This window comes from Marmota flaviventris, chromosome 2 (assembly GCF_047511675.1).
Source record: "Marmota flaviventris isolate mMarFla1 chromosome 2, mMarFla1.hap1, whole genome shotgun sequence".
Classification (NCBI taxonomy): domain Eukaryota; kingdom Metazoa; phylum Chordata; class Mammalia; order Rodentia; family Sciuridae; genus Marmota; species Marmota flaviventris.
Window position 1 is genome coordinate 38,104,166 of NC_092499.1, and position 21,975 is coordinate 38,126,140.

The window sequence follows — 21,975 nt, forward strand, 5'->3', positions numbered from 1 at the left end:
CAAATGAGCTGGTTCCAAACAATTTATTATTAGCAATTTTCTCTAGGTTAGACAGTATTCATATTTTGTATTGCAGCACCTTCTACAAAAGGATAGCAAAGAACTTTAAATGTAGTGAAGTCATGGGGCTCAAGGGAAGTGCTGTGTGGCCAGTTTGGCAGAGGCCAAGTAGGACTTTGACACAGGGAGGTCAAGGGCATGACCATGGCCTAAAAGCTAATGAAGAGAGGAAGCTAATAAAGAGTCAGATGGGCTTTCTTCTAATTAGGCTATTTCCAATAAGACTTAGGTCTAAAAGGATCAACAGAGTGAGGAGAGAGGGCAAGATGTGGAATACTTACATTTATGAAGAATAACTATCAGAATTTTACCAGGGAGGAGGAATCTCAGATTTCACAGTCTGCTTATGACCTCATCCTCTGCCACTTTAGAAGCAGCTTCCCAAACACTGTTGTTAGATAGCTGGCAACCAATTTTATTCTTGAACTTGGCCGATTGTCAGGGGTTTTAGATTTATTCTTTCAATTATTCATACCAACTATCTCTGAAACCAGATCCAGTTTGGGAAGTTGAAAATATAACTGCGTGCATGCGTGGTGTGCACGTGTGTTTTCTGAACGGAAGTCTGCAAACAAAAGCTATTTGGAATGATATTTGGGGTTTTTCTTAGAAACTATAAATATTTCTAATGGTATTCAACAAATGGCAGGCTCCTTGCTTCTTTAACCTTTTAAGACACTAAAAGTACAAAGTATTATAGTAAACTATAGATGTTTACTATAGTTTCCTATATAAATTTTATAGTTTTCTTGAATTGGATCATCTCTCTAAGAGAATTCAAAAATTTGTCTCCAGCAAATCCCATCTCCTTTTTGACAAGTACTGCCTATGATTTTTATTTTCCAATAGTCATACTTTCTGTCTCCCTGGGAATGCTTTATCAGGAGAACTTAAGCTATTTAAATAAGCATTAGTAATCCAAAAGTCATCTTATGCTGCTTGGTAAGAGGCTACTATACACATAGACTCAATTGGCTCAATGGATGCGAAGGGGCAGAATGGGGTGCCACCAAGACTCAGGCATCTTGATTCCTGCTGGAAGAGCTGACAGCGTTATCTGGGGGTGCAGCTCACCAACTTGTCTCATGAGGAACAAGCACAGCTTTTTTTGGTTTAACGCTCAGGAAGCAAAACTTCCAGACTTTAAACCCTGTATTACCTTGAGCAATACGCAATCAAAAGGTGTGTGACTAAGTATATTCAATGTGACAGCAGTTTAACAGCTTGGTGACCATGCTGTCTTATGTCAGGCTAGGCCAGCTACAATTGCCATGATATGCAATTTGTCAAGAAACACTCATGTTAAGTTACATTAAATAAATAGACAGCAATAATAACATCCGAACCTCCAAAACTAGATACCAAAAAAAAAAAAAAAAACAAAACAAAAAACAAAAACCCCAAAACTAAAGGTTCTTTCCCAAGGACATTGTGAGGGTGTTTTAAAAATGGGCATGGTTTTGTTAAAAAAAAATACTTTAAATGTAGTTACCTTTTCACATTATCATTTATATAGACTTTTATTTGGGCAAATGAATTTTTGATAAAAATCCAAGCTCTTTTCAATATCAGCTACTGTAATTTGGGACAATATAAAAGAGAGAAACACCCATGAAGATTTTTAGAGGTTTTTAAAGTAGGCTTTTCCTTAGCTCTTTACTCTCAAATTTTTATCTTTCATATGATAATTCCAAATAATCAGCCTGGAAAGAAGTAGCAGAAGTATTTAAGCTGCAGCTCACAAAGTAGATTTCTATTTGTGATTCTGATTTGTTTTTTTGAATGCTGGTGATGGTTCATGAAAAAGATTAATATGCAAAGAGCAAAATCTAAGACTGCTATTTCCCCTGATAAACCCAAGTGTTTTCCATAATATAGACTATGTCTCAGGATACAGAATTTTAATTTTACTCTTCAAATTAAAAGTATTAGGAGAGTGAGTGAAACCATTCGCTGCTCGACTTTTATTTCATCCAGGAACAATGACATCTGGTATCATCACATTGAACTTGCTTAATAACAGGGAGAAAAAAAATACATGTTGCCTGTTGAGACCCAGCTTGGCTTATCATTTGGTCCAAATTTTATATTCAAACTACCAAAAAAAAATTCATCTTAAAAAGAAAAACATGAACAATTTACCGCCCCCCACCCCCACCCCCACATTCTGGGAAAAATCAAAATAAAACCAATGCTATTGTAGCATTTCTTAGCAAGATCATTAGGGAAATGTATAAACACAACACCTTTTCATTCATATTAACATCTGAAAATGAACAGCAAAAACCCTAAATGTCCATATATTGGAAAAAAGAAGCAAGTGGAGGTTCGGAATTCTCATAAGAACTGCTGAACATTCTCTTCCATTGCTTTCAAGAGGGTCATCAGGATGGCAGTTTCTCAACATTTGTGCTTCATGGCAAGCTAAGGAGAGAGAGGCATGAGAAAAGTGAGACTCAGTAATAGGTAGATCCCTCTGCTGCCTCCTCCCCACATCCACATCAAGAAGCAGAACCAAGATTTCACTCTCTGTACATCACTGTGACTATTCACAGTGGCACCTTGTAGATGAGCAACACTTTCCAAATAGTTCAGTGGACACTGGCTTACTTCTCTTCCTGTGTTAATTTAACTGGTGTACGTGTCCAGTGGGAGAAAGTGCGGTGCTGTATTCTTTCAGCCCATTGAAGGAACAACTGGAAAAACTGATGTACAGGCAGAACTCACCCTAGAAAAGTTGGGATTCCCAGGTTACCAATTATCCAGGAAAAGCAGTACTCCTACAATATAAGTATCTACTGACATCTCATGATGTATAAAAACTAAATGGCCTGTAGTGGGACAATATACAATGATGTACTCACTACCCAGTCCGGACCTTCAACCAAGTCCGAAGACCTTGACAATTATATTGAGTTGCTGACTTGGGCTGAACAACTGACCAAATTCAGACCTTGACTTACTACTTATCCAACTGGTATCTGAGGAATGTGATCTACTGAAACATTAGCTCTTTATAAATAGGAACACCAAATAGCCCACTTGGGAGACCAGGATCATGTATTTTAAAAAACGTTATGCAGATACAGAATTGAGTTAAATCTTTCTTTTCTTATCTAGATCTTCTCCCAAGGGACCCATAGAAGGCACAGCAGAGACTGAGTTGCAATTCTTCATGTGTTCAGAGTCTGACATTGGGGATGAATCCCAGGATTGGTCTGGGAATGACCAGGAGGAGAGTTCTGTGATGCAGAATTCCTTTAAGCAAAGAACAGATGGTGCTCTGAGGCAATAGCTTTGTTAAAACCCTGCCATTGCATCATGATCAGGTTCTCTGCCTTTTAAGAATTAGGTGTGGACCTGCTCTCATGTTGGAAGGTTAACCTTTGTGTTTTACAAAGAGCATGTGAAGTTGAGTATGCACAGGCTGCTAGGCTGAGTGCTGTGGGGTTCTGCCAAGAAGTGTGGAGGTGGCTAATAACTCTGATATCAAAGAGTCAAGAGTCCAGGACAGTAAAAAGAACTATAAACTCCAGTGAGTAAAAGGACAAAGCCAGGGCTCTACCTCAGATTGGTCCCACTCCTTGGCCACCCTCTTTACTGTAAGGCCTCCACTTCTTGCTCTGCTTCCATTCCTCAAACATTATTTAGCAATGAGGACCATCAAATAAACACCGAGCTGTTAAGTGTCTTGCATAATGAATATCAAGCATGAATATTTGATTAGTGCCACCGTTCTGGTATTCATTGAGCTGTTAACTTTCCACTAAGGAACCTGTGCCAATTCACACATAGCCATTAATCTTCAATGGTGATTGTGCTGCTGCTCAAACTAGACCCCAGTTTCCAGGACAGCGCATCTGGAATGGAGCTCAAGGGACCACCAGTTGTGACCAGCTGTGCTTTGCAGAAACACAACCTCATTTGCTATTTGAAGTACCTTTATGGTCTGAATGTTTGTGTCCCCCTACCTGCCATTCATTAACCCCCTATGATATGGTATTAGCAATTGTTGCCTTTGGGAAGTAAGTAGGTCATGAGGGTAGTGTCTTTATAAATGGGATTATATCCTTATAAAGAGGGTAGAGAAAGGCCCCTAGCCCTTTCCACCATTAGAGGGCACTCTGAAAAGTTGTCATCTATGAATCAGAAAACTGGCCTTCAGCAGACATGAAATCTTCTGCCACCAGGCTCTTAGGTTTCTCAGTCTCCAGAACTGTGAGAAACAAAGTTCTGTTGTTTTATCAGTTTTATGGCATTTTGTTACAGTAGCCTGAATGACCTATGATAGGCATTTTTTTGCAGAAAGTGGTATCATTTACTTTTTAAGAGAAATCCCCTGGGAATTGGGAGCTTTAGAAAAGAAGGCAGGATGGTAAGAGCAGGAAGAACACTAGACTAAACAAGGTCAGGACACCTGGTTACAAATTTTCTGTGTGACCTTGAGCTCTAAGGTCACAGCTGTTCCAAACCTTAGCTTCCTTATGTATCTATTAAAACATCTCCAACTCTATGGATTAATATAATTTAAGTGTCAGAGTTCCCAAAGAAGTTTAAAATTTCCTTTTGATCTATTCTGTTTTCTTAATTTCTCATGGAAAACTTCCTCTTTCAATGTAATCTATCTAAATAATGATAATTAAAAAATCATCACTGACACTTGGTAGATACTTATAGGAGGCCTGAGACCCTCTGGGCCTAGAGGTCCAAGGGAAACAGCTGGCTGTAGTACCTGGAGAGCTGGCCATTCCCTTGCAGTGAGATGAATGCCACTTGCCCTTCCTTCCCCCCAACAATGTGGGTTTCTACAGAACGGGGCATATCCATGCTCCTTTCTGGGAGAAGTGTCATCTGAGGATGCCTAGGTGTGGGTAACACTTGCCTGCTTACTCACGGCCCCGTGGCGGGCTGTGGGTACTGCACACACTGTAGCGCTGTGCTTTTGGGGGCAGGGCTGCTCTGTGGTGGAGCTGTTCTTTCCTAACAGCTGGGACTGTGCCCAGTCCATGGCTCAGGAAGGAACCGCACTTCCTGAAGCCGGGCTAACCAGGGCGGAGATGAGGGATGCAGGGGAGTGGGGAGAAGGATCATTTTCCATTTGCTCTGTAGGGGACAAGCACCCCAATAGCATAAGGGCAGGATTGTGCAAAAGTGATTCCTTTACTCTCATACCTGGGTCATTGCAGGGATTCTGGGAAAGTTAGAAGGTCAAAGATCTGGTTCTATTGCAGTCTAGACAGGTGTTGGTATACCTTCCCAGGAGGGGTGGTGTCCTGCTTCAACTGGGAGCTTGGAGGAACTGTCACCTAGAATCACTATTCTCTGCTCAGGGCTCTGCCATGGGTGCTGTGCCTCCACTTGTAAACACAGCCCACTCTTGATGAGTCAACAAAGCCACTTATGCCTGGGGGTGGAAGGCCTGGCTTCCATCTCTGAACTCTTTCCTCACCAGCAGGTCCCACTGGGGCCTGGCCAGTGAAATGACATCTTCTTGGTAAGCCTACTCTAGCAGGGCCAAATCAGCAGTCCTCATCCCTGGGAAAACAGCCACACCTTATCCAAAGAAGTCAATCTGCTCGTTAGGAATACTGCCAATGTCAGTGATTCATAAGCACATATCCCAGTTGTAGAAAACATCAAGTCTGGCTTTGACACTGTCTCACACTCCCGCAAACATGCTAATAGACTCCAGCAGCCGCTCTCCCTGAAGAACACTGCAGGAGGGGAAACGGACCCAATGCCAACTGCCCCTGCCTCGTTCCTCTCTACCGAAAGCAGGTAACTAACTGCCTGACACAGACCCTCCCATGGTCAAAGCCAGAGTCTCCTCTGCCTTGGGTGGCTTTGTCAGGTTCCTGTTTCAAGTTGCTCTCCATGTAGAGGGTATGGACTTGTAGTAGGAGGCCCCCCACCCCAGTGTCCCTCCATTTTTTTCTCTCTTGCTATTTTGAGGAGCCTCTGTCACTAGTAACACTTCTCCAGCTCCTGTGTAGTACTCATTGTGACTGAAAGGGCAGGTTTAGCAGAAACTATTTTTATGGAAGTAATTTTAAATAATAAAAATTCAGATTTATACATGTTACATACTGTGCTGATAGATTCAAACTCATTAAATTCTTTAACACCCTAGAAAGTAGTACTATTATTAATTAGCTGTGTTTTACTGATGAGGAAACTGGGGCTAAGAGAAATTTAGCACTTGTCCAAGGTCACCCAGATGGTAAATAACAGGTCTGAATTCCAACAAGATGTTAACTACCATACAATATTGCTTCCAATCACCTAGCCAACTTGGCCATGATATCAGGGAAACACAGTTGCCAAGGCCAAGAATTCAGGCCATCTGGTTAGGTTATCCTCTTGGGTGTTTGTACAACCCCCTCTGATAGGGACGCTTTTATGGAAGGCATCCAGGTATTGTCTATGCTACCTTAAGAAGAGTGATTTCATAGTCTCCCTTGATAACCTGGTTCATGGTTAAATCATTACCCTCAATTCTTGTTTTAGCAGAATTTTATCAGTACTCTATTGATTGCTCCATGCTGTGTGAGAAGCCATGAAAGAGAACTGCTGCCCTTCACCCTTCCCAGTCCTGAGGGAGTTAGGAAATCATTCCCTTTAGCCTTCTCTTTCCCAGCTCAACATTTAAAATGTTTCTCCAAATTTCTACTGACCATTCCCATCTGAATTATTTAAGTTGCTGCTATATGAATGTGAGACTGAATTCCAGCATTTCTATCTCATTTCCACCTCTGTACACAAAGGCTGGAGAAGGGAGGGAGGGACTAAGGAAACCTTAAATCTGAGTTCACTTCCTCTGTAACAGCTGCAGCAATGACGCCCTGGCCTCCAGCAGGGCTGTTACATTTTCAGAAAGATCAGGCCAATTCTCTAAGGGTCTCCAAAGGGTCCCAGGGGTAGCAGTGCAGTAAGACACTGTGGCGATAGAGAATCAATGATACCCCCCGACAGGTCTGTGCAAAGTTGATGCAGGGAGGAACAGCAGAAGGCACCTACCTGGAGTCACATGCTCAGTTGGGACTGAGTGTGAGCCTGGGAGAGGCCACCTCTGCTGTGGTTATTTTTCTTTCTTTCTTTTTTTTTTTTTGGTGCTGGGGATTGAACCTTCTGCATGTTATTTACAAAACCCCAGCCCTGGGGTTATTTTTCTTGTTGCTTTTTAGGTTGCCCATTTTTGTTTCCTCAGCAGCAATAGGACTTTCTGTTGGTGCAAATTAATTTTTTTTTCCCTCAAAAGTCACCTGAAAAGCATATCTACAGGTCCAGATTATGAGTCTGACAGACCATCATCAGCAGAGTTTGTTTCTGGAAGCCTAAATTCCAATCCCTAGCCAGAAAAAGAACTGCCCTTTGATCTGAAGCACGGGGACAGCATAAATCCTCTTTAACGCCTGACCAATGGGGCCCCTTATCTTTAGTTTGTGAATGCCTTAGGTAGTGACTACCAATAAAAACTCCCGTTTCACCTTCTGAAAGGTGCTGTTCTTAGCGGTATGGAGGCACATGGTGTGCACCCAGTGACATGGGGAATGCCATTCTCTAGACCTGGAGGCAGGAGGCATCTTGCAGCTTCACATGGTCTGAGCCCAGAATCCACGCACTGAAATAAAATCTGACCCCTGTCAGTGGGCACACCAGCCCTGAGACTGGAGCTTGCTTTGTGCCTGGGGAAAACACAAGAACACGAGATCCCAGCTACAGGACAGGAAAGAGACAGGATAGAAAAGTAAGCCCAAGCAGCTTAAAGCGCACCAAGGACACTTTTAGGCCTTGGCAGGGGTGGCGGACACATCTGGAGACTGGATGTCATTTCTGCCTCATCCTGTGCCCTGAAACTTGAATCCTGACCTCCTGGGCACCAACTAAAAATGTTCCAGATTTCCTAAAGAGGCAAGGTTGGAAGGTCAGAGATAGGGATAAGATGAGGACATCAGAAAGGCCATAACAAAGAAACCAGATACAGAAGAAATTTTTCATAACTCTGGTACTTAGTAAGTAGCACATGGAAATTATCAAAGAGAAATTTTTTTTAAAAAGCTGCTTGATTTTATATCTTGCACCACAGGAAACATGGCTGAAAGAAAAAGTTTCTTGATACTATAACTTCCTGGCAGCCCAGAGCTAAGACCCCGGCCCTCAGCTGGCCCACCTTGTGTGCAGTTTCTGCAAACTGCTGGGCACTATTCTTCATGTCTTCCGTCTTCTCCTCTGCTCGGCCTAATCGCTCCCCACGCTCATTCAAGGCCTGGCTAGCCTTCTGTACTGCGCTGGTCACGCTATCAGCGGCCGAGTGGAGGATGCTGTTTCCTGGAAGAAGAAGAGCAAGAGCATCAGGTGCTAGCTTAGTTGACCCACAGTGACCAGACCCTATGCTATGGAAAAGCCTCCAGCACTCTGGAAGCAAGCTGACATTTCTTCTGATTCTGTCTGTCTGACTGACTCACTGTAGAAGACTACCACAGATGGACAGCAGAACCCAGGCAGATTCTGGATGCTTTTATCCACACCCATCGATTTTGCCAGTGTTCTGTCTGCTGAGGCTCAAAGAGCTGGGGCCCATCTGGATTTAAGACTTGGCTTGCAAAAGTAAATGAGAATCCTGACAAGTTCACAGAATTAGGCAAGTTCAATGAGTCATGTCTGGACCTTATGTGCATTTCCTTTTGGTTTGCAAAAATTTAGGAGAATCATCACAGGAAAAATGGGGCCACAGGACTTTTCCAGATACAATGCTCTGTAATTCCTTTAATTCTTCGCTTTCATTTTCTTCTTTCATCCAGCAAGTAAGAAATACCCCCAAATATATAGCTCTCAAGAGCTACGACTCAGTCTCAAAGTTTAAGGTAGATGTGTTGGCTTCCAGCCTTGAATCCTGTGCCATGGCTAGGATTGCTGGGCCTACTGATCTCTGATTCCCAGTATATGGAATAGGAAGCCTCAGCATGAGCAGGTAGAAAACTATTACACAAAACAATGTACAGGAAATTTGACATTCCCAAACTCAGGAATGATGATAATGAGAAAATGAAAAAGCATCACATCTCAGAGGGTCATGCATTCTCAACATCCTATTTGCCAAAGACTGGTCAGCAAAACTTGATGGTGAAGAAGTTGCAGACGCATAACCCACTGAGAAGCAGCAACTTGCAAATGACAACCAAAGGAAATTTATAGCTGTATTTTGTTAACACTGAGTGGAAGATATTTAATGGCATTTCATGTAATAGCTTTATGTCTTTGAATAAGTTTATGACATCATTTAACTTTGTACCTAGGATGGATGCATCTAGCCACAGATAGCTTTTAATAGAAATGTAATTTCCACTGGTCTTGGCTGCAAAGACTTCCTAATTTCTCCTCTGTAGGAACAGCCTGTGGTTTGTGGAAAAGGATCTCAGGCAAAGAAAGTGCCTGATCTAGAGGAAGCACTTAGTGAGTTGTTTTCCATTTTTCTTCTTTAGGAGTGGACTTCAAGGGCTTCAAACACACACTAAGGGAAGGAGAATGGGATTAACTTAGTGTTACTATTTGCAGAAAGCATCACATGAACCAGCATTAAAAAAATGTGTACAATGGAGCAGGGAGCAGAGGAGACGTAACTCTGGAGACATTTGGTGGAACACAGGCTTGGAGTGGAAGGTCTGGGATTTTGGAACAGATTTAGGGGGAGGAATCTTAGTCCCCTTTTGTTTTCATGTCATTCTCATGACTATGATGAAAGCCTATTATCCAACCTAATATTTATATAGCATTTTTGCAATCATAAATCACCTTCACAAATACTACCTCACTTGATTATCCAAAAATTCTACTGAGAAGACAGACTGGAGAGGTGGAAAGGCCTGCCCAAGATTGTATCACTAGGGAAATGACACACCAGCACAGGGACCTGCTTTCTCCAATGACTTTTCCTTATTATGTACCCCCTTCTTTGCAGATATGATGTGGGTCTGGGGAAGCAATCACTTAACATTGTGGTAGCATAGGAACAGGTTTCACAGGTTATTTCCCAAGGTAATGCGCCTGACCATTTCTGTTTTCAAAGTATTCCACTTGGTAAATTCAGAGCTACCCATGTCACATTGCAAGTCCTATGATCTGAAGATGGGAGAGGCCAATAATGGTGTGTGATGAGAAGATGGCTTAGAGCCTGGAAGGTGCTGGGAGAGGAGTGGCACAAGGAAATCCCTTCATATACCCACAGTTTAGCCACATAAGGACTGGGAAAACACAGGGCAGGCCACTTCATGGCTAGGAATAGCCACATTAAATCAAAGGGATTTTAGAATTAGTTGCTATAAATTTAAGAGGGTGTGTAAAGAGGATTTGCCTTTTCCTTTGGAAGTGACCCATGTGATTAAAAGTTATATACATTTGGGTTTCTGGAATGGACCTGCTACACATAAGCCATACTACTTTCTCATCATGACTTCCCTAAAATTAGTCTGGTACATGATGTCAGATGATATCACACCCAGTTTTATATGAAATTATTTAACCAATAGTTGTTATAAAAAATAGAACCAAATGGTACAACTGAAAGGGAACCAAATGCTGCCTTTACTGTTCAAAGATGACACTGTGGACTACTATCAATAAGAAATCTACCTTCAGTGATTTTCAGGCACAAGAATGAATTTGGACAAATCTCATTTTCCTAGTTGAAATGCTCTCTCCCAGTCTCAATTCTATGCACAATTCAGGCCCAGTGAAGTCCCATCACCTTTATCAAGCTCTAGATCAATTCCCTTCTCCTCCTCAACTCTAAGTGCTACCTCTGTCCTCGTTGAGTGCTTCATCAAGTATTATCCGGATCAACCTTTCTCCTACTTCACTTCCGTGACATCTAGCTGGGTTAAAAATCCCCTGAGGTTACCATTTCATTCTGTTGACCAAATAAATTTTAGATCACATGGGTCATTTCCAAATCTTCAAATGTCCCCCTTTTTTGACGTAGATCTTCTGTTTACTTATTTTCTTCTCTCTGGGATTCCTTGCTCAAACTATAATTCTAGGGTTCTGTCTGTCCTTCACCCTCTTCTGAGTCTCTATGGAACAATCTTATTCAGTTCATGACTTCAGTTTCCAATTCTTAATCTTTCATAAGCTCAGTTGTTCTAGACAACTCCAACTAAATGACCCAAAGTCATCTTAAATTCAGTATGTCTAAACCTGACCCCATTATCTTTCCCTTCATGCCTGCTTTCCTTGTTTTAGCAGTGAATCCCAATATCCACCCAGGTCTTCATTCCAGGCAAAAAATCTAGGATCTACTCTTGATTCCTCCCTCATTTTTAAATTTTTATACTGAGGATTGAACCCAGGGATGCTTAACCACTAAGCCATATCCACAGCCCTTTTTTACATTTTACTTTTGGAGACAAGGTCTTGCTGAGTTGCTAAGTGCCTCATTAAGTTGCTGAGGCTGGCTTTGAACTTGTAATCCTCCTGTCTCAATCTCCTGATCCACTGGGATTATAGACATGTGCCATAGCACCTGGATTCCTCTCTCATTTTTATTCCATAGGATGCACTTGGAAGTTTGTCTCTCTACCTGCCTAAAGAGCACATCTGTTCTTTAGGGAATGTGGGAATAATGGAAAAATCCTACTTGGTTCAACTCAGTTTGAAGCTCATGGAAGACACTCCTCAGATATCTTGGTGTGTAGCACGGTGTGTTGCTCACAGTATTGAGACATATTTATTCAATCAAGGCATACTTTGTAAATAGGATGCCTTACTCAAAAGTTTGGGCCCATCATACTGTGCCAAGTTAAATCTGGAAATGAGGCAGTCTCCTGAGGCAGATAGAACAGTAATTCTCTCTAAATAGACAGGAAGCATATTAATACCCAAATTTATTCAAGCAATCTGAGAAGAAGCTGTCAACCACAGCAAATAAAGTCAACTTCCTTTTGAATTATAGACTCTGGAGAGTACAGCAGAAACCAGTCTTGCTTCATTGACACTCTCTTCACATCAGTACCAGTCAATGTGTGCTTTTAAAAACATATATGCTAACATCTTTTATGTTAAGTGATTTAAAAGACTTTTTAAAAAAGAAACTTGAAATAAAGCTATAGCATTGTATTCAGTTACTGTTAGAAAACATAATTAAAATAAATTTAAATGCACAGGAAAAGAATAAATATATTGAAAAGTGACAGCAGAAAAGAAAAAAAGAGAAAGAAAGTGTTTTGGAAGTACACAGAATACACCAACAACTCAAAATATCAACATAATTTCATTTGGTCCTCCGGGAGTTACATCGTGGTAATTAAAAATTCTAATTCTATAGCTAATAAAGAGGCAACTTAAACAGAATTTTTTTGGGGGGATACTTTCTATATAAAATACATAAAGTAGGTATTTCAAATGTAAAATACTCATCCAGTTTAGAAAGTAAGGCAGGAGAAAAACTGTCTTAAAAAATAAATAATCAATAGATATATGCCCATATATACTCAGTGCTGAGCAAACATGGTCATCTAAAAACAATCTTCTAAAACATAAATGTCTTAATAGCTTTACTTGAACTATTTCTATTTCATCATCAATTTAACTGCTTGGGAATAGTCACACAATAAATTATCCAAACAACCAAAATAAAAAAAAAGAAGAAAACCAATTTAAATTATGGGGAAACACATACATATACGCACAATGGATTTGGGTTCTAATTAACACAAAAATTGGCAAGGAGAATTATTATATTAAATCTGTTAACAGACCAGGAACACTAATAATCTCATACTGTATGCACCCAATATTCAATAATGATTTGTTCTCTGAGCGGATTAAATAGGCCCTATTCTGTTTTCATCTATGGTATTTTTTTTAGCAATACAACTTTCATGAGTAGGACACAAGGTACAATTAAGTCTCGTTCAATACCAGCAACATTTGAATTAATTTCATGGGATACTAATATGTGGGATTCATCTAAGATGATTTTTTCCTTTCTTTCTCTACTTCTAGTCTAAGACATTTCGCTGGTCAGGACCTCTCCCAGATCCCATGTTAACAAAACAAAGTTACACAAAGAAATGGTTCCTTGACAGCTCAGTCTCCTAGTCCCAAGGCCCCTCAGTACCACCTACAGTCTACTCCACTTCCTATGAAATGCCCCATTCCTCCCCCTCAGTGGTACTCAGTTACATGGTAGTCATGATGCTTCAAAGGAGACTGAGTCCACTTAGCACTGTGCCTTGAACTAAATATTTTATAAATGAACAATATTTAAATAATAAGGATGGTACTAGCTTTTACTTTTATAAACAGAGTGATTAAATGCAAAGTACCAGTGAAATGAGATGGCTTTTAATTCACGGACTCCATTAATTATTGAAGATTAATACAAGATTAAGAGCAACACCAAGCTCTTTTGGCATTACACTAATCAATACTGTCATGCCTCTGCATTTCAATGTTAGACAACCTCTAGAATCCTTTTTTAAGATAAAGATTCTTCCAAAAGGTTAAATTTCACTTGTACTTCTTTGGTAATGACTAGTCAGAAACATTCTTTTTAAAGCCCTGGGTTACATCAAGACTTTCTAAAGGAAGGGCATGCAGGCAGTGTGAACATTAGCTGTCACATTAGAGAACAGGGACCATTCTCAAAGGCCAACCAGGTGGCAGATGCTGTGGTAAGCTGGTACTTTCCTCAAAGCAAGATTTCTTACCCTTACTTTACAGTTAAGATTAGGGAGGTGAAGGACTTACCCAAGACCATCCTGGTATTGACCCCAAAGCTCTCAACATTTATGTCAGCACTTCCTAAAGTGGCTTTGTGGGTTAAAATAGTGCTACAAGGAAAAGTCAATTCTATGGTAAAATGACTTTAGAAATATGACCTTTCCTGGATCTCTCCAGGAGACATTTGGAAAACCTTTAATAAACTAATGTAAACGAAAGGTAAAGGAGGTTGGGGTGGCAGGTCAGGGAGGTAATGCAGGGTTTCCCCAACACATTTATTCACAGGGCCCCCTTGCACAGAGAATCTGAGATGGGGAATTCTACAATAAACTATACTGACTTCTAAGTTAAAGGAGAAAAAATAAATAAATCCAGCCTGTTCTCATCAATTTAATAATAGACAAGTCATGTAATTACATTAGAAAGGCTTGCTTTATAGAGCAGTAGAACAGATATAGCATGCTGAATGGCAGTTCCAGAATTATCTTTTGTTTCAAGTTGGAGGCTAATTTCAGGGACCATGAAACTTGCTTGTTGCCTGGAGCCGGATGACAAAGAAAAATGGACTCAGTGCTCAGGAATACTTTGTAAGTCCATAAACTCCAAAGCCTACTTGAAGGAGACCTTGGAGTTATCTATTTTTGGAGTTACCAAAGGAAGAAGAATGGGCCATTCTGTCAGGTAAACGGCTTCTGCTGGCTATGTTAAGGTAATTTAGTGGAGCCCTAAGGACTCAGGAAAAAGCCCACAGTGTCCCCTTCCTATCTATATACAAGTGTGAGTTCATATTCTCCTCTCAGTTCACTGTTCTAATATTCCCAATGACAAGAGCCAAACATTTAGGATTATATTCATGTCCCTTTCAACATTGAAATTCAGGATAGGCAGGGAAATTCATCAGTATGTTTAGTGTTCATTTAACCTTGGTTCTTATGAACATGCTCTTATAAGAGTTATGTGGTATCAGAATAATGAATTCAAGGACACATCTTTTGGTTCTGTTTTGTTCAGAGTATATCAGGCTCTCAGAAGGGTGGCTCAAGTGAAACTTCAAAGAGGGAACCCTTATTTTGAGGTTAAAAACCTTAAGTGGCTGTAAATTTGGTAAAATAGATTTTGTTCCTTGTCTCTCCAGTTTGTGTGACAGCAAACCAGCTGTGACCTGCAGGTCTCTGCTTTTATTACAGTTGAGATGCTGGTGGATTGGACTTTAAGAACTATAATTTCAAGTCTTGATACATACAATTTGAAAACCCTCTACATAATTCTATAGGCTAAAGATGAATTCTGTTTGATATGTGGAGGTTGGTGTTTACTAGCTGTGCAACCCTGAACAAATTACTTTCTTCTTTATGCTTTGATTTCCTCACTAGTCATGGGGGTTGGTCTAGAGCCTACCTCATGATGTGGCCATGAGGAACATCTGAGGTGATGCACAAGTGGGGAACCTAGAACTCTGGCACTCAGCAGACATCTGACCATCTTGCTTGGCCCATAAACATTCTTGAAGGAGAAATATCCTCTGCCTGCTGCCTCTCATGCTTCCTGTCATTTTGAATATTCAGTGGCATGCTTCCAACCCTCTCAACCAAGACTGTTCTCTCAAACTGACCAGTGGCCTGGCCACTAGACCACAGGTTGATGGACTATTGCTTTTGAAAGTTGCTCTTTCTCTTGACTTCTTAGAATATGCTATCTCTTGATTACCCCAATTACTTTGGTTGCTCTCTTCATTTTTTTTCTGGTTAGAGGTACAGGAGAGGTCTGGGCTTCACCTGGCTCTTGCCAAGTGCCAGTGATGTGGCCTCAGGTAAGTTACTCCCTATGGGTCTATGATTTTAAAAACAGCACCTTGGGCTGGGGTTGTGGCTCAGTGGTAGAGCACTTGCCTGGCATGTGGGAGGCACTGGGTTCGATCCTTAGTACCACATTAAAATAAAGGTACTGTGTCCATCTACAACTAAAGAACAACAACAAAAACAGCACCTGTATTTCATAGGGTCTACTGTGAGAACTGAATGAAATATGTACTTAGCATCGTGCCAGTAATGCAGTATGAGCTCAATGCACTCTCAGCGAATCAGTAACAATTGATTCATTTCATATTATTACAGAATATCCATGCACTAGATACTGCCTTCCTATGTCTGCTTCATAAATTATACCTTATTAACCCAGTCTCTCTCCTTACCTTCCATCTGTTCTGTTCTTCCTGAATTCATGATGTATTCACCCATCTCTCACGCCCATGCTCAGTTTACCTTTGATTCTGATTTCTCCATCACATCCCATATTCCAATGTTCACGGAGTAACATTTCAATAAGGGTACTTTGCCATCTATTTCTAGTCACTATGTTACTTTAAGTTCTCTTCCAGTCTTACTGGATAGCCACTGCAGCCTGGATGATTTCCTACCACTGGTCCCTAGGTCTTCTAGTGCCTTCTCATTCCAATGCTTTGCTGGCTCACCCATAATATACACAATCAACTCCAAGGGGCCCTTCTTGCTCTAGCTCCAGGCTTCTCACTGAACTCTCCACTACTCCCAACCTTCATTTACTTTCTCAGTGTTCCTTGAAAATTTTAGAGAATTTTTAAAGTTTTGTCAATTTCTTACTGTAAGTAGGGTAGAACATATATTTTGAAAATGAATGTGAGTAAAAACTTTAACAGGGAATACTGTGGCCATCTTTGTCCTTGAGGGTGTCTCAACATAAGCAGTCAAACTTTTTTATTTTTTTACGCATCAGTACTCAAATGCAAAGCCAGCACTCAGACTTTGTTGTCTAGCAATATTTAATATTTTCCCCTAGAAGAAAGCAAAGTTCTTTGGAATGTAGTGGATTCTATACCTCAGGGCAAGAAAAAAACTCAGGCCTAAAATGTCTTATTACTGTCAGACAGCAAGAATACCTTAAAAAATGGTAAGGATAGTGCTAATAGACAAAAAAACCAAGTTTAAAGTGAATCCCACTGCGCAAGCTGTGATATTTAGAACATCAATAGCAATAAACACTACAAAAATGAAAATAATTATAGTAATTTTATATAGCATTGCAGAAGTCATAACTTCCTAAAAAATAAATAAAAGTTAATACAAAATGTAAGAAATGAAGTTTAAACACAAACCAAAATGGTAATGATAGGATGTTTAATTTGTTTTATTGATTTCAATTAGGAAGAAATACTAAAATATCTGGTTATTTCATTTATTCTAAATATTTGTATCCAAATATTATTCTTCTAAATATCTGTATCCAAAGCTGTGTGTTTATCTCTCTGTGGGTAGCAATTGGTAAACACAGGAAACTGAGTAAGCCAAAGAATTTCAGAAAGAGCAAGAAACTGTCATAGAAAAAGCTGATGAGCAATAATGGTGAAATATAACCATTAATCAGAAAAAGTGACAGTGAGGTATTTCTCTCTCTTCAGAAATTTGACTGTTGAGAACAGATTGCAAGTCCTAGAGGAAGAAATATCTAGGTAAGTTACAAACTGCAGTAAGAAATGCATAAGGCATCTGTATGTTTCCATTAATGCTAATATACCAGATAGAGGTATGATAATGATGTGGTGGAAGATTATGTAACACTGGCCAAGCAAAGCAAGAGAAGCGGTTCTGGGAGAAAACCCATCAGGTTGAAAGTATGGGATGCTCATGTAAAGCGAGGGTTTAAACAGTGCTTCTGATGAGAAATGATAAGTTCAATGATAAATAGAGACCCAGTATGATATCCAGGGACTCAAGTTTAGATTACTTTAGAAGGAGAAAGCAGGCCCTGTGCCCCCTCTAAAATTAACTGCTTGATAACCAAATTCCTCTAACGTCAGGAAATATGAAAAAAAGAAGAAAAAAAGGACTTTGATTAAATTTGGAAGATCTGGGAAGAAGCTAAGAACTAATGGAGACATAAACTCATGGTGTTGTTTACAACAGGTTGAAATATGATACTCCTTTAAGTATTATAATTGTTAACTTTGTATATGTTTATCAGTTGAAAGTATCTACAGCATGTAAAATAATGTCCTATTAAATTGTGATTGTAGCTTAAATTTTTTAAGATAATTCAAGAACTAAGTTTCATAAACAATGTTTAAAAGTTTAAGAAAGTTTGATTTTTCAAGTTGTGCTTAGTAGAAATACTTGAAAAATTGATCATGAAACAAAATGGAAAAATAAAAGTGTTTCTTCTCCATGCATAGAGTCCCAACAGCCTTTAAGGAAATAATTACTATTCTCATGCACACATCTCTTTTCTTGCCTCTGAGACCTTGTATAGTCTGGTTACTCAACCAGTGATGCCTTTTCTCCCTCTCCCACCTGGTCATTCATATGCATCATATGTTCTTCCACCTTTGAAAACTTCCCTGCTGGTTTGTGAATTTACTGAATTATTTTTGGGCCACCAGTTTTTTGAATGGGTGCAGAAGTGGGCTTGGAACACAGTCATAGGCAAAGTAAATGTGCTGTCACACATACAACCCCCCCCCCAAGCCAGGCAAGGAGCTTCCAGTATAGTAACAGGAGCAGAGTATGTATAAGTTAAAAAAAAAAAAAAAAAAAGATGTGTGTGTGTGTACATGTTACAGTTAAAACTAAAATTATTAAAACACCAATAAAAATTGCCAGGCAGTTAAACAATTAACACATTAAAACATGTGCCAGGCAGCTAACAAACAATTAAAGAATTGCCAGGCAGTTAGCAAATAATTTGCTGTGCTACTGGAGAGGCATCGACAGAGTCAGTTAGGAAGACCTCTCTGAGGAGGTAATGTTCAAGATGTGACGCTGGACAGAGGAGCTGGGACAAAGTCCACACATAAAGGCTTGAAAGGGGGGAAAAAACCTTATGTGTTCTAGTAACTGAAAGGGTAAGTGGTGTGGCTATAGAAATAGAAGGGGAGTGTGGGCTTGAGAAAGAGTAGTGGGACAAATGGAGCTGAATTGCAGAGGGGTTTAGAGATAGATCCAGAAGCCACTGCAGCAGTTTAAATAGGGGTAAGATGGACGGAGATCATTTCTGAAATGATTACTCTGCCTATGGTTTGTGAAAGGAGCAAGAGAGGAAACAGAAAGAATGATCAAGAAGCTATTACAATAATTCAGGTAGGAGATAATGGTGGCCTGGACTAGGATGAGGGTCGGGAGACAAGATTAAGTGGAAAAGTTTAAGATACATACTGATGGACTGATGATGGAAATGATGGAAGACAAAGGATATTGACTAAATCCCAGGCTTCTCACTTGAGAAATTGGATAGTAGTGCAATTTATAAGATTTAAAAAAAAAAAAAAAACTGTCAGGAAAACAGATTTCCTTGGAGGGTGGACAGATGCAAGAATCAGGTATTTCATTTTTTGTAATGTTATACTTGGGTTGCTCATGAGATAGCCAAAGTGGACTCCATAAAGCAAATACTGATTCCTATATGGAGCTTGTAGGGAACAAGCCTGGGATAGACACAAAGTTTGCAAGTCATCAGCACAGGGAGGGGGTGGAAATGGCCAAAGTACCTAGGGATTAATACCAAAGAGAATAGGGGAAGGTTGGTAAGCCGTACCTTTAGGGATTTTAACAGAGTAAGGTGAAGGTAAAGGGCCTGCTGAGAAAATTGAGCAGAAATAGTCTGAGAAGCAGAAGAAATCCAAGGTGAATATGGCACAATGGAAGTTAGGGCAGGACAATATAACCAAGGGGCAGCCACAGTTCAATAGGGAAAATGGTCTCTTCAACAATGGTTCCGGGGGCAACCGGACAGCCACTTGCAATTGCATGAAGTTGGACCCCTACATGACACATACACACATTTAACTCAAAATAGATCAAACACCTAAACATCAGAGCCAGACTCTTAACTCTTAGGAGTAAATATTTAAACTTAAACTCTAAGGGCAAATATTTAAGGCCTTAATTGAGACAATGGTTTCTTAGATATGACACCAAAAAACACAAGCAACAAAAGCAGAGACGAACTTCATAAAAATCTAAAAAGAAGATTATGCTTTTAGTATAAATAACATGAGAATCTTCTATTACAGTTACCAAGGTCATATACTATTGGACTAGGTCATTATTGCTGTAGCTAAATCCTATTATTTAGAATAATGAGAACCAAGTCAGTCTGCAGCCTTGACCTGTTTTCTTTTGATACTGGCAACAAAGTGTGGGTCGATTATGTTTCAGACATTGTCATCAAGGGCAACAGAATTCAGCAGATAGTTCACTGAAGCACAGCTTTTCTTTCTTTTTTCCATGCTGGCACTCGTGAACTTGAGAACCACTTATTTTATTATTTTAATTTGGAGAATATAAAATTGAGAACCTCACCTCATTGACAGATTGGGCATATGATAATGAATAAGCTAGTATGCTAACAAATGTCACATCTAATTTCTGTCCAGGTTGATAGCTGTAGGGGTATTTTTTTTTTACTAGTTCTCTAGAATCATACTTAACAATTTTGAAATTGCTATGAAATCACAGTGGGATTTGTGACTATACACTAGTTAGTCTTTGGTGTAGATATATTTTGTTTGATTACTAATGAGTTTGGTGACATATTTTACTTCCTAAGAAGGATGCTATAAAAATTCCTGCCACTGGTCATGTCATTAAAATCCACTACAATTTTATCAATGGAATCAAATTACTATCAATTAACAAAGAGAAATTAATCTACATTACACTGTTTTAAACACATTTTCAGTTCATACGAAGAACACACACACTGAAGGAGGGAATGCCCTCCAACCATAGATGTCTATTATCAAAGTTACAAATGCAACTCATTTCCACTTGTACTATTATTATTAGACACCATGGTTTGCTAACTTCCCAGTATGTGCCATGAACTACTCTTAGTGCTTTGCACCCACTATGAATCCTAGTGGCTACTCTTCGGTATATTATTCCCCTCTGAAAACTGATGACATGCAGAAACTCACCCCAAAATAGACTTCTGATCAGTGATAAGACCTTGATTTGATCAAGTATGGTTGACTCCAAAATCACTATTTTTTTTTTTTTTTTTGCACTATGAGAGTTTCTGGATTCTTGTAAGGCATATCTTGTAAGGCGGAATCTAAGTGCCAAAGAGTTGATTTCACTTGTCCCAGCATCATGCCATTGTAGTTATTCCTGTGGGAAGCCATTCTCCCACGTGATTGGGCACCTCCCTGACTGGGTGTGAGGCGTTCTGGCTGTTCTGGCTAAACTGTGTCAGAATGAATCCCCACCCTTTCTAGGTGCGAGAGCTCGTCTGTGTGGGGGTGTGACTGACCATTGACCCTGAGACCAATCACTGACCCTGACCTTGGAACGCTGTCCCCCTCGACCTTCATCGGATGGAATTTTCCCCTGAATTTCTTGTTCCCCAACAAAAGGCCACTCCCTGGCGTGCTCTCTCTCTCTCTCCTGCTAGTCCTGAGTAAGCCTCGCTGCCCCACTGGGTGGCTCGAGGCAGGAGCCAGAGGGAGGGCCGTCTCAGACCTGGTCAAAGAAAAAGGTAAATTGAGTTTGTGTGTTTATTTTGATCTCACTAGTTAACTTCTATGCTTCCAACCTCTTGTATGAAGCCAGCGTGATGGTCGCACAGTGGAGTTCCTTTGCATCAGCTTGCTCACCTCAGTCACAGCTCTTCTAGGCATCTGCTTCCCTGAGGGTGAGAGGCACTCTGTGCTCCTATGGTACCCTTTACATTTATTACAAGGCACCCAACTGTTGATCTACTTATTTATGTACCTCTTCAAACTAGGAGCCTCTTGAACATAGGGGTCGCCCCTTCATTTTTTGGCATCTCCAGACATAATGTCTATCACAGATGTTCCACAGATACTTGATGGTAGAAAGTACATTTAAAAGGAATGGAAGACATTCTGATTTTATAAAGACGTGATGAGGTTACTATTTATATCTAAATCCTTATTTTCCTTGACGTTTGTTTTGGACTATACTATTCTAATTAGTACATGGAAAAGCTCATCTTTTAGATGTGGAAAAATAAAACTGCAATTTGATTTCATTTTTCTAAATTGTTAGGGATTTTCTTATTCTTTAAAGATATAATCACATGTAAAATATATCAAGTTCAGGATATTTGATGAATATGGAAAAATTATTTTCAATAGAAACAGTACTGTTTCCAAAATCGTCGTTGTGGTTCTGATGGGAAAAAGATGACATCCCAAGTGAGCGA

The 21,975-nt window shown here is 40.0% G+C and overlaps 1 protein-coding gene and 1 long non-coding RNA gene across 10 annotated transcripts in view; one reads left to right on the top strand and one right to left on the bottom strand.

The window, feature by feature from the left end:
• Window positions 1–2,001: 2,001 nt before the first annotated feature.
• The window catches only part of Stxbp6 (syntaxin binding protein 6), a 246,577-nt gene continuing 226,603 nt past the window's right edge, over window positions 2,002–21,975 (bottom strand). For all 5 annotated transcript variants that reach the window (XM_027929613.2, XM_071607795.1, XM_071607796.1 and 2 more), the window contains 2 exons: window positions 8,231–8,388; window positions 2,002–2,484 (listed from right to left, as the gene is read on the bottom strand). In XM_027929613.2, coding sequence (XP_027785414.1) covers window positions 2,461–2,484; window positions 8,231–8,388 — 182 coding nt within the window. In that variant the 3' untranslated portion in view covers window positions 2,002–2,460. The remainder of the gene's footprint in view (window positions 2,485–8,230; window positions 8,389–21,975) is intronic.
• Window positions 5,686–21,975, top strand: part of LOC139704685 (uncharacterized) — a 37,389-nt gene continuing 21,099 nt past the window's right edge. For 3 of the 5 annotated variants that reach the window (XR_011706586.1, XR_011706585.1, XR_011706589.1), the window contains exons 1-2: window positions 5,686–5,838; window positions 8,147–17,263. This is a non-coding gene — a long non-coding RNA (uncharacterized lncRNA). The remainder of the gene's footprint in view (window positions 5,839–8,146; window positions 17,264–21,975) is intronic. The other 2 variants (XR_011706587.1, XR_011706588.1) reach the window with 2 other exon arrangements.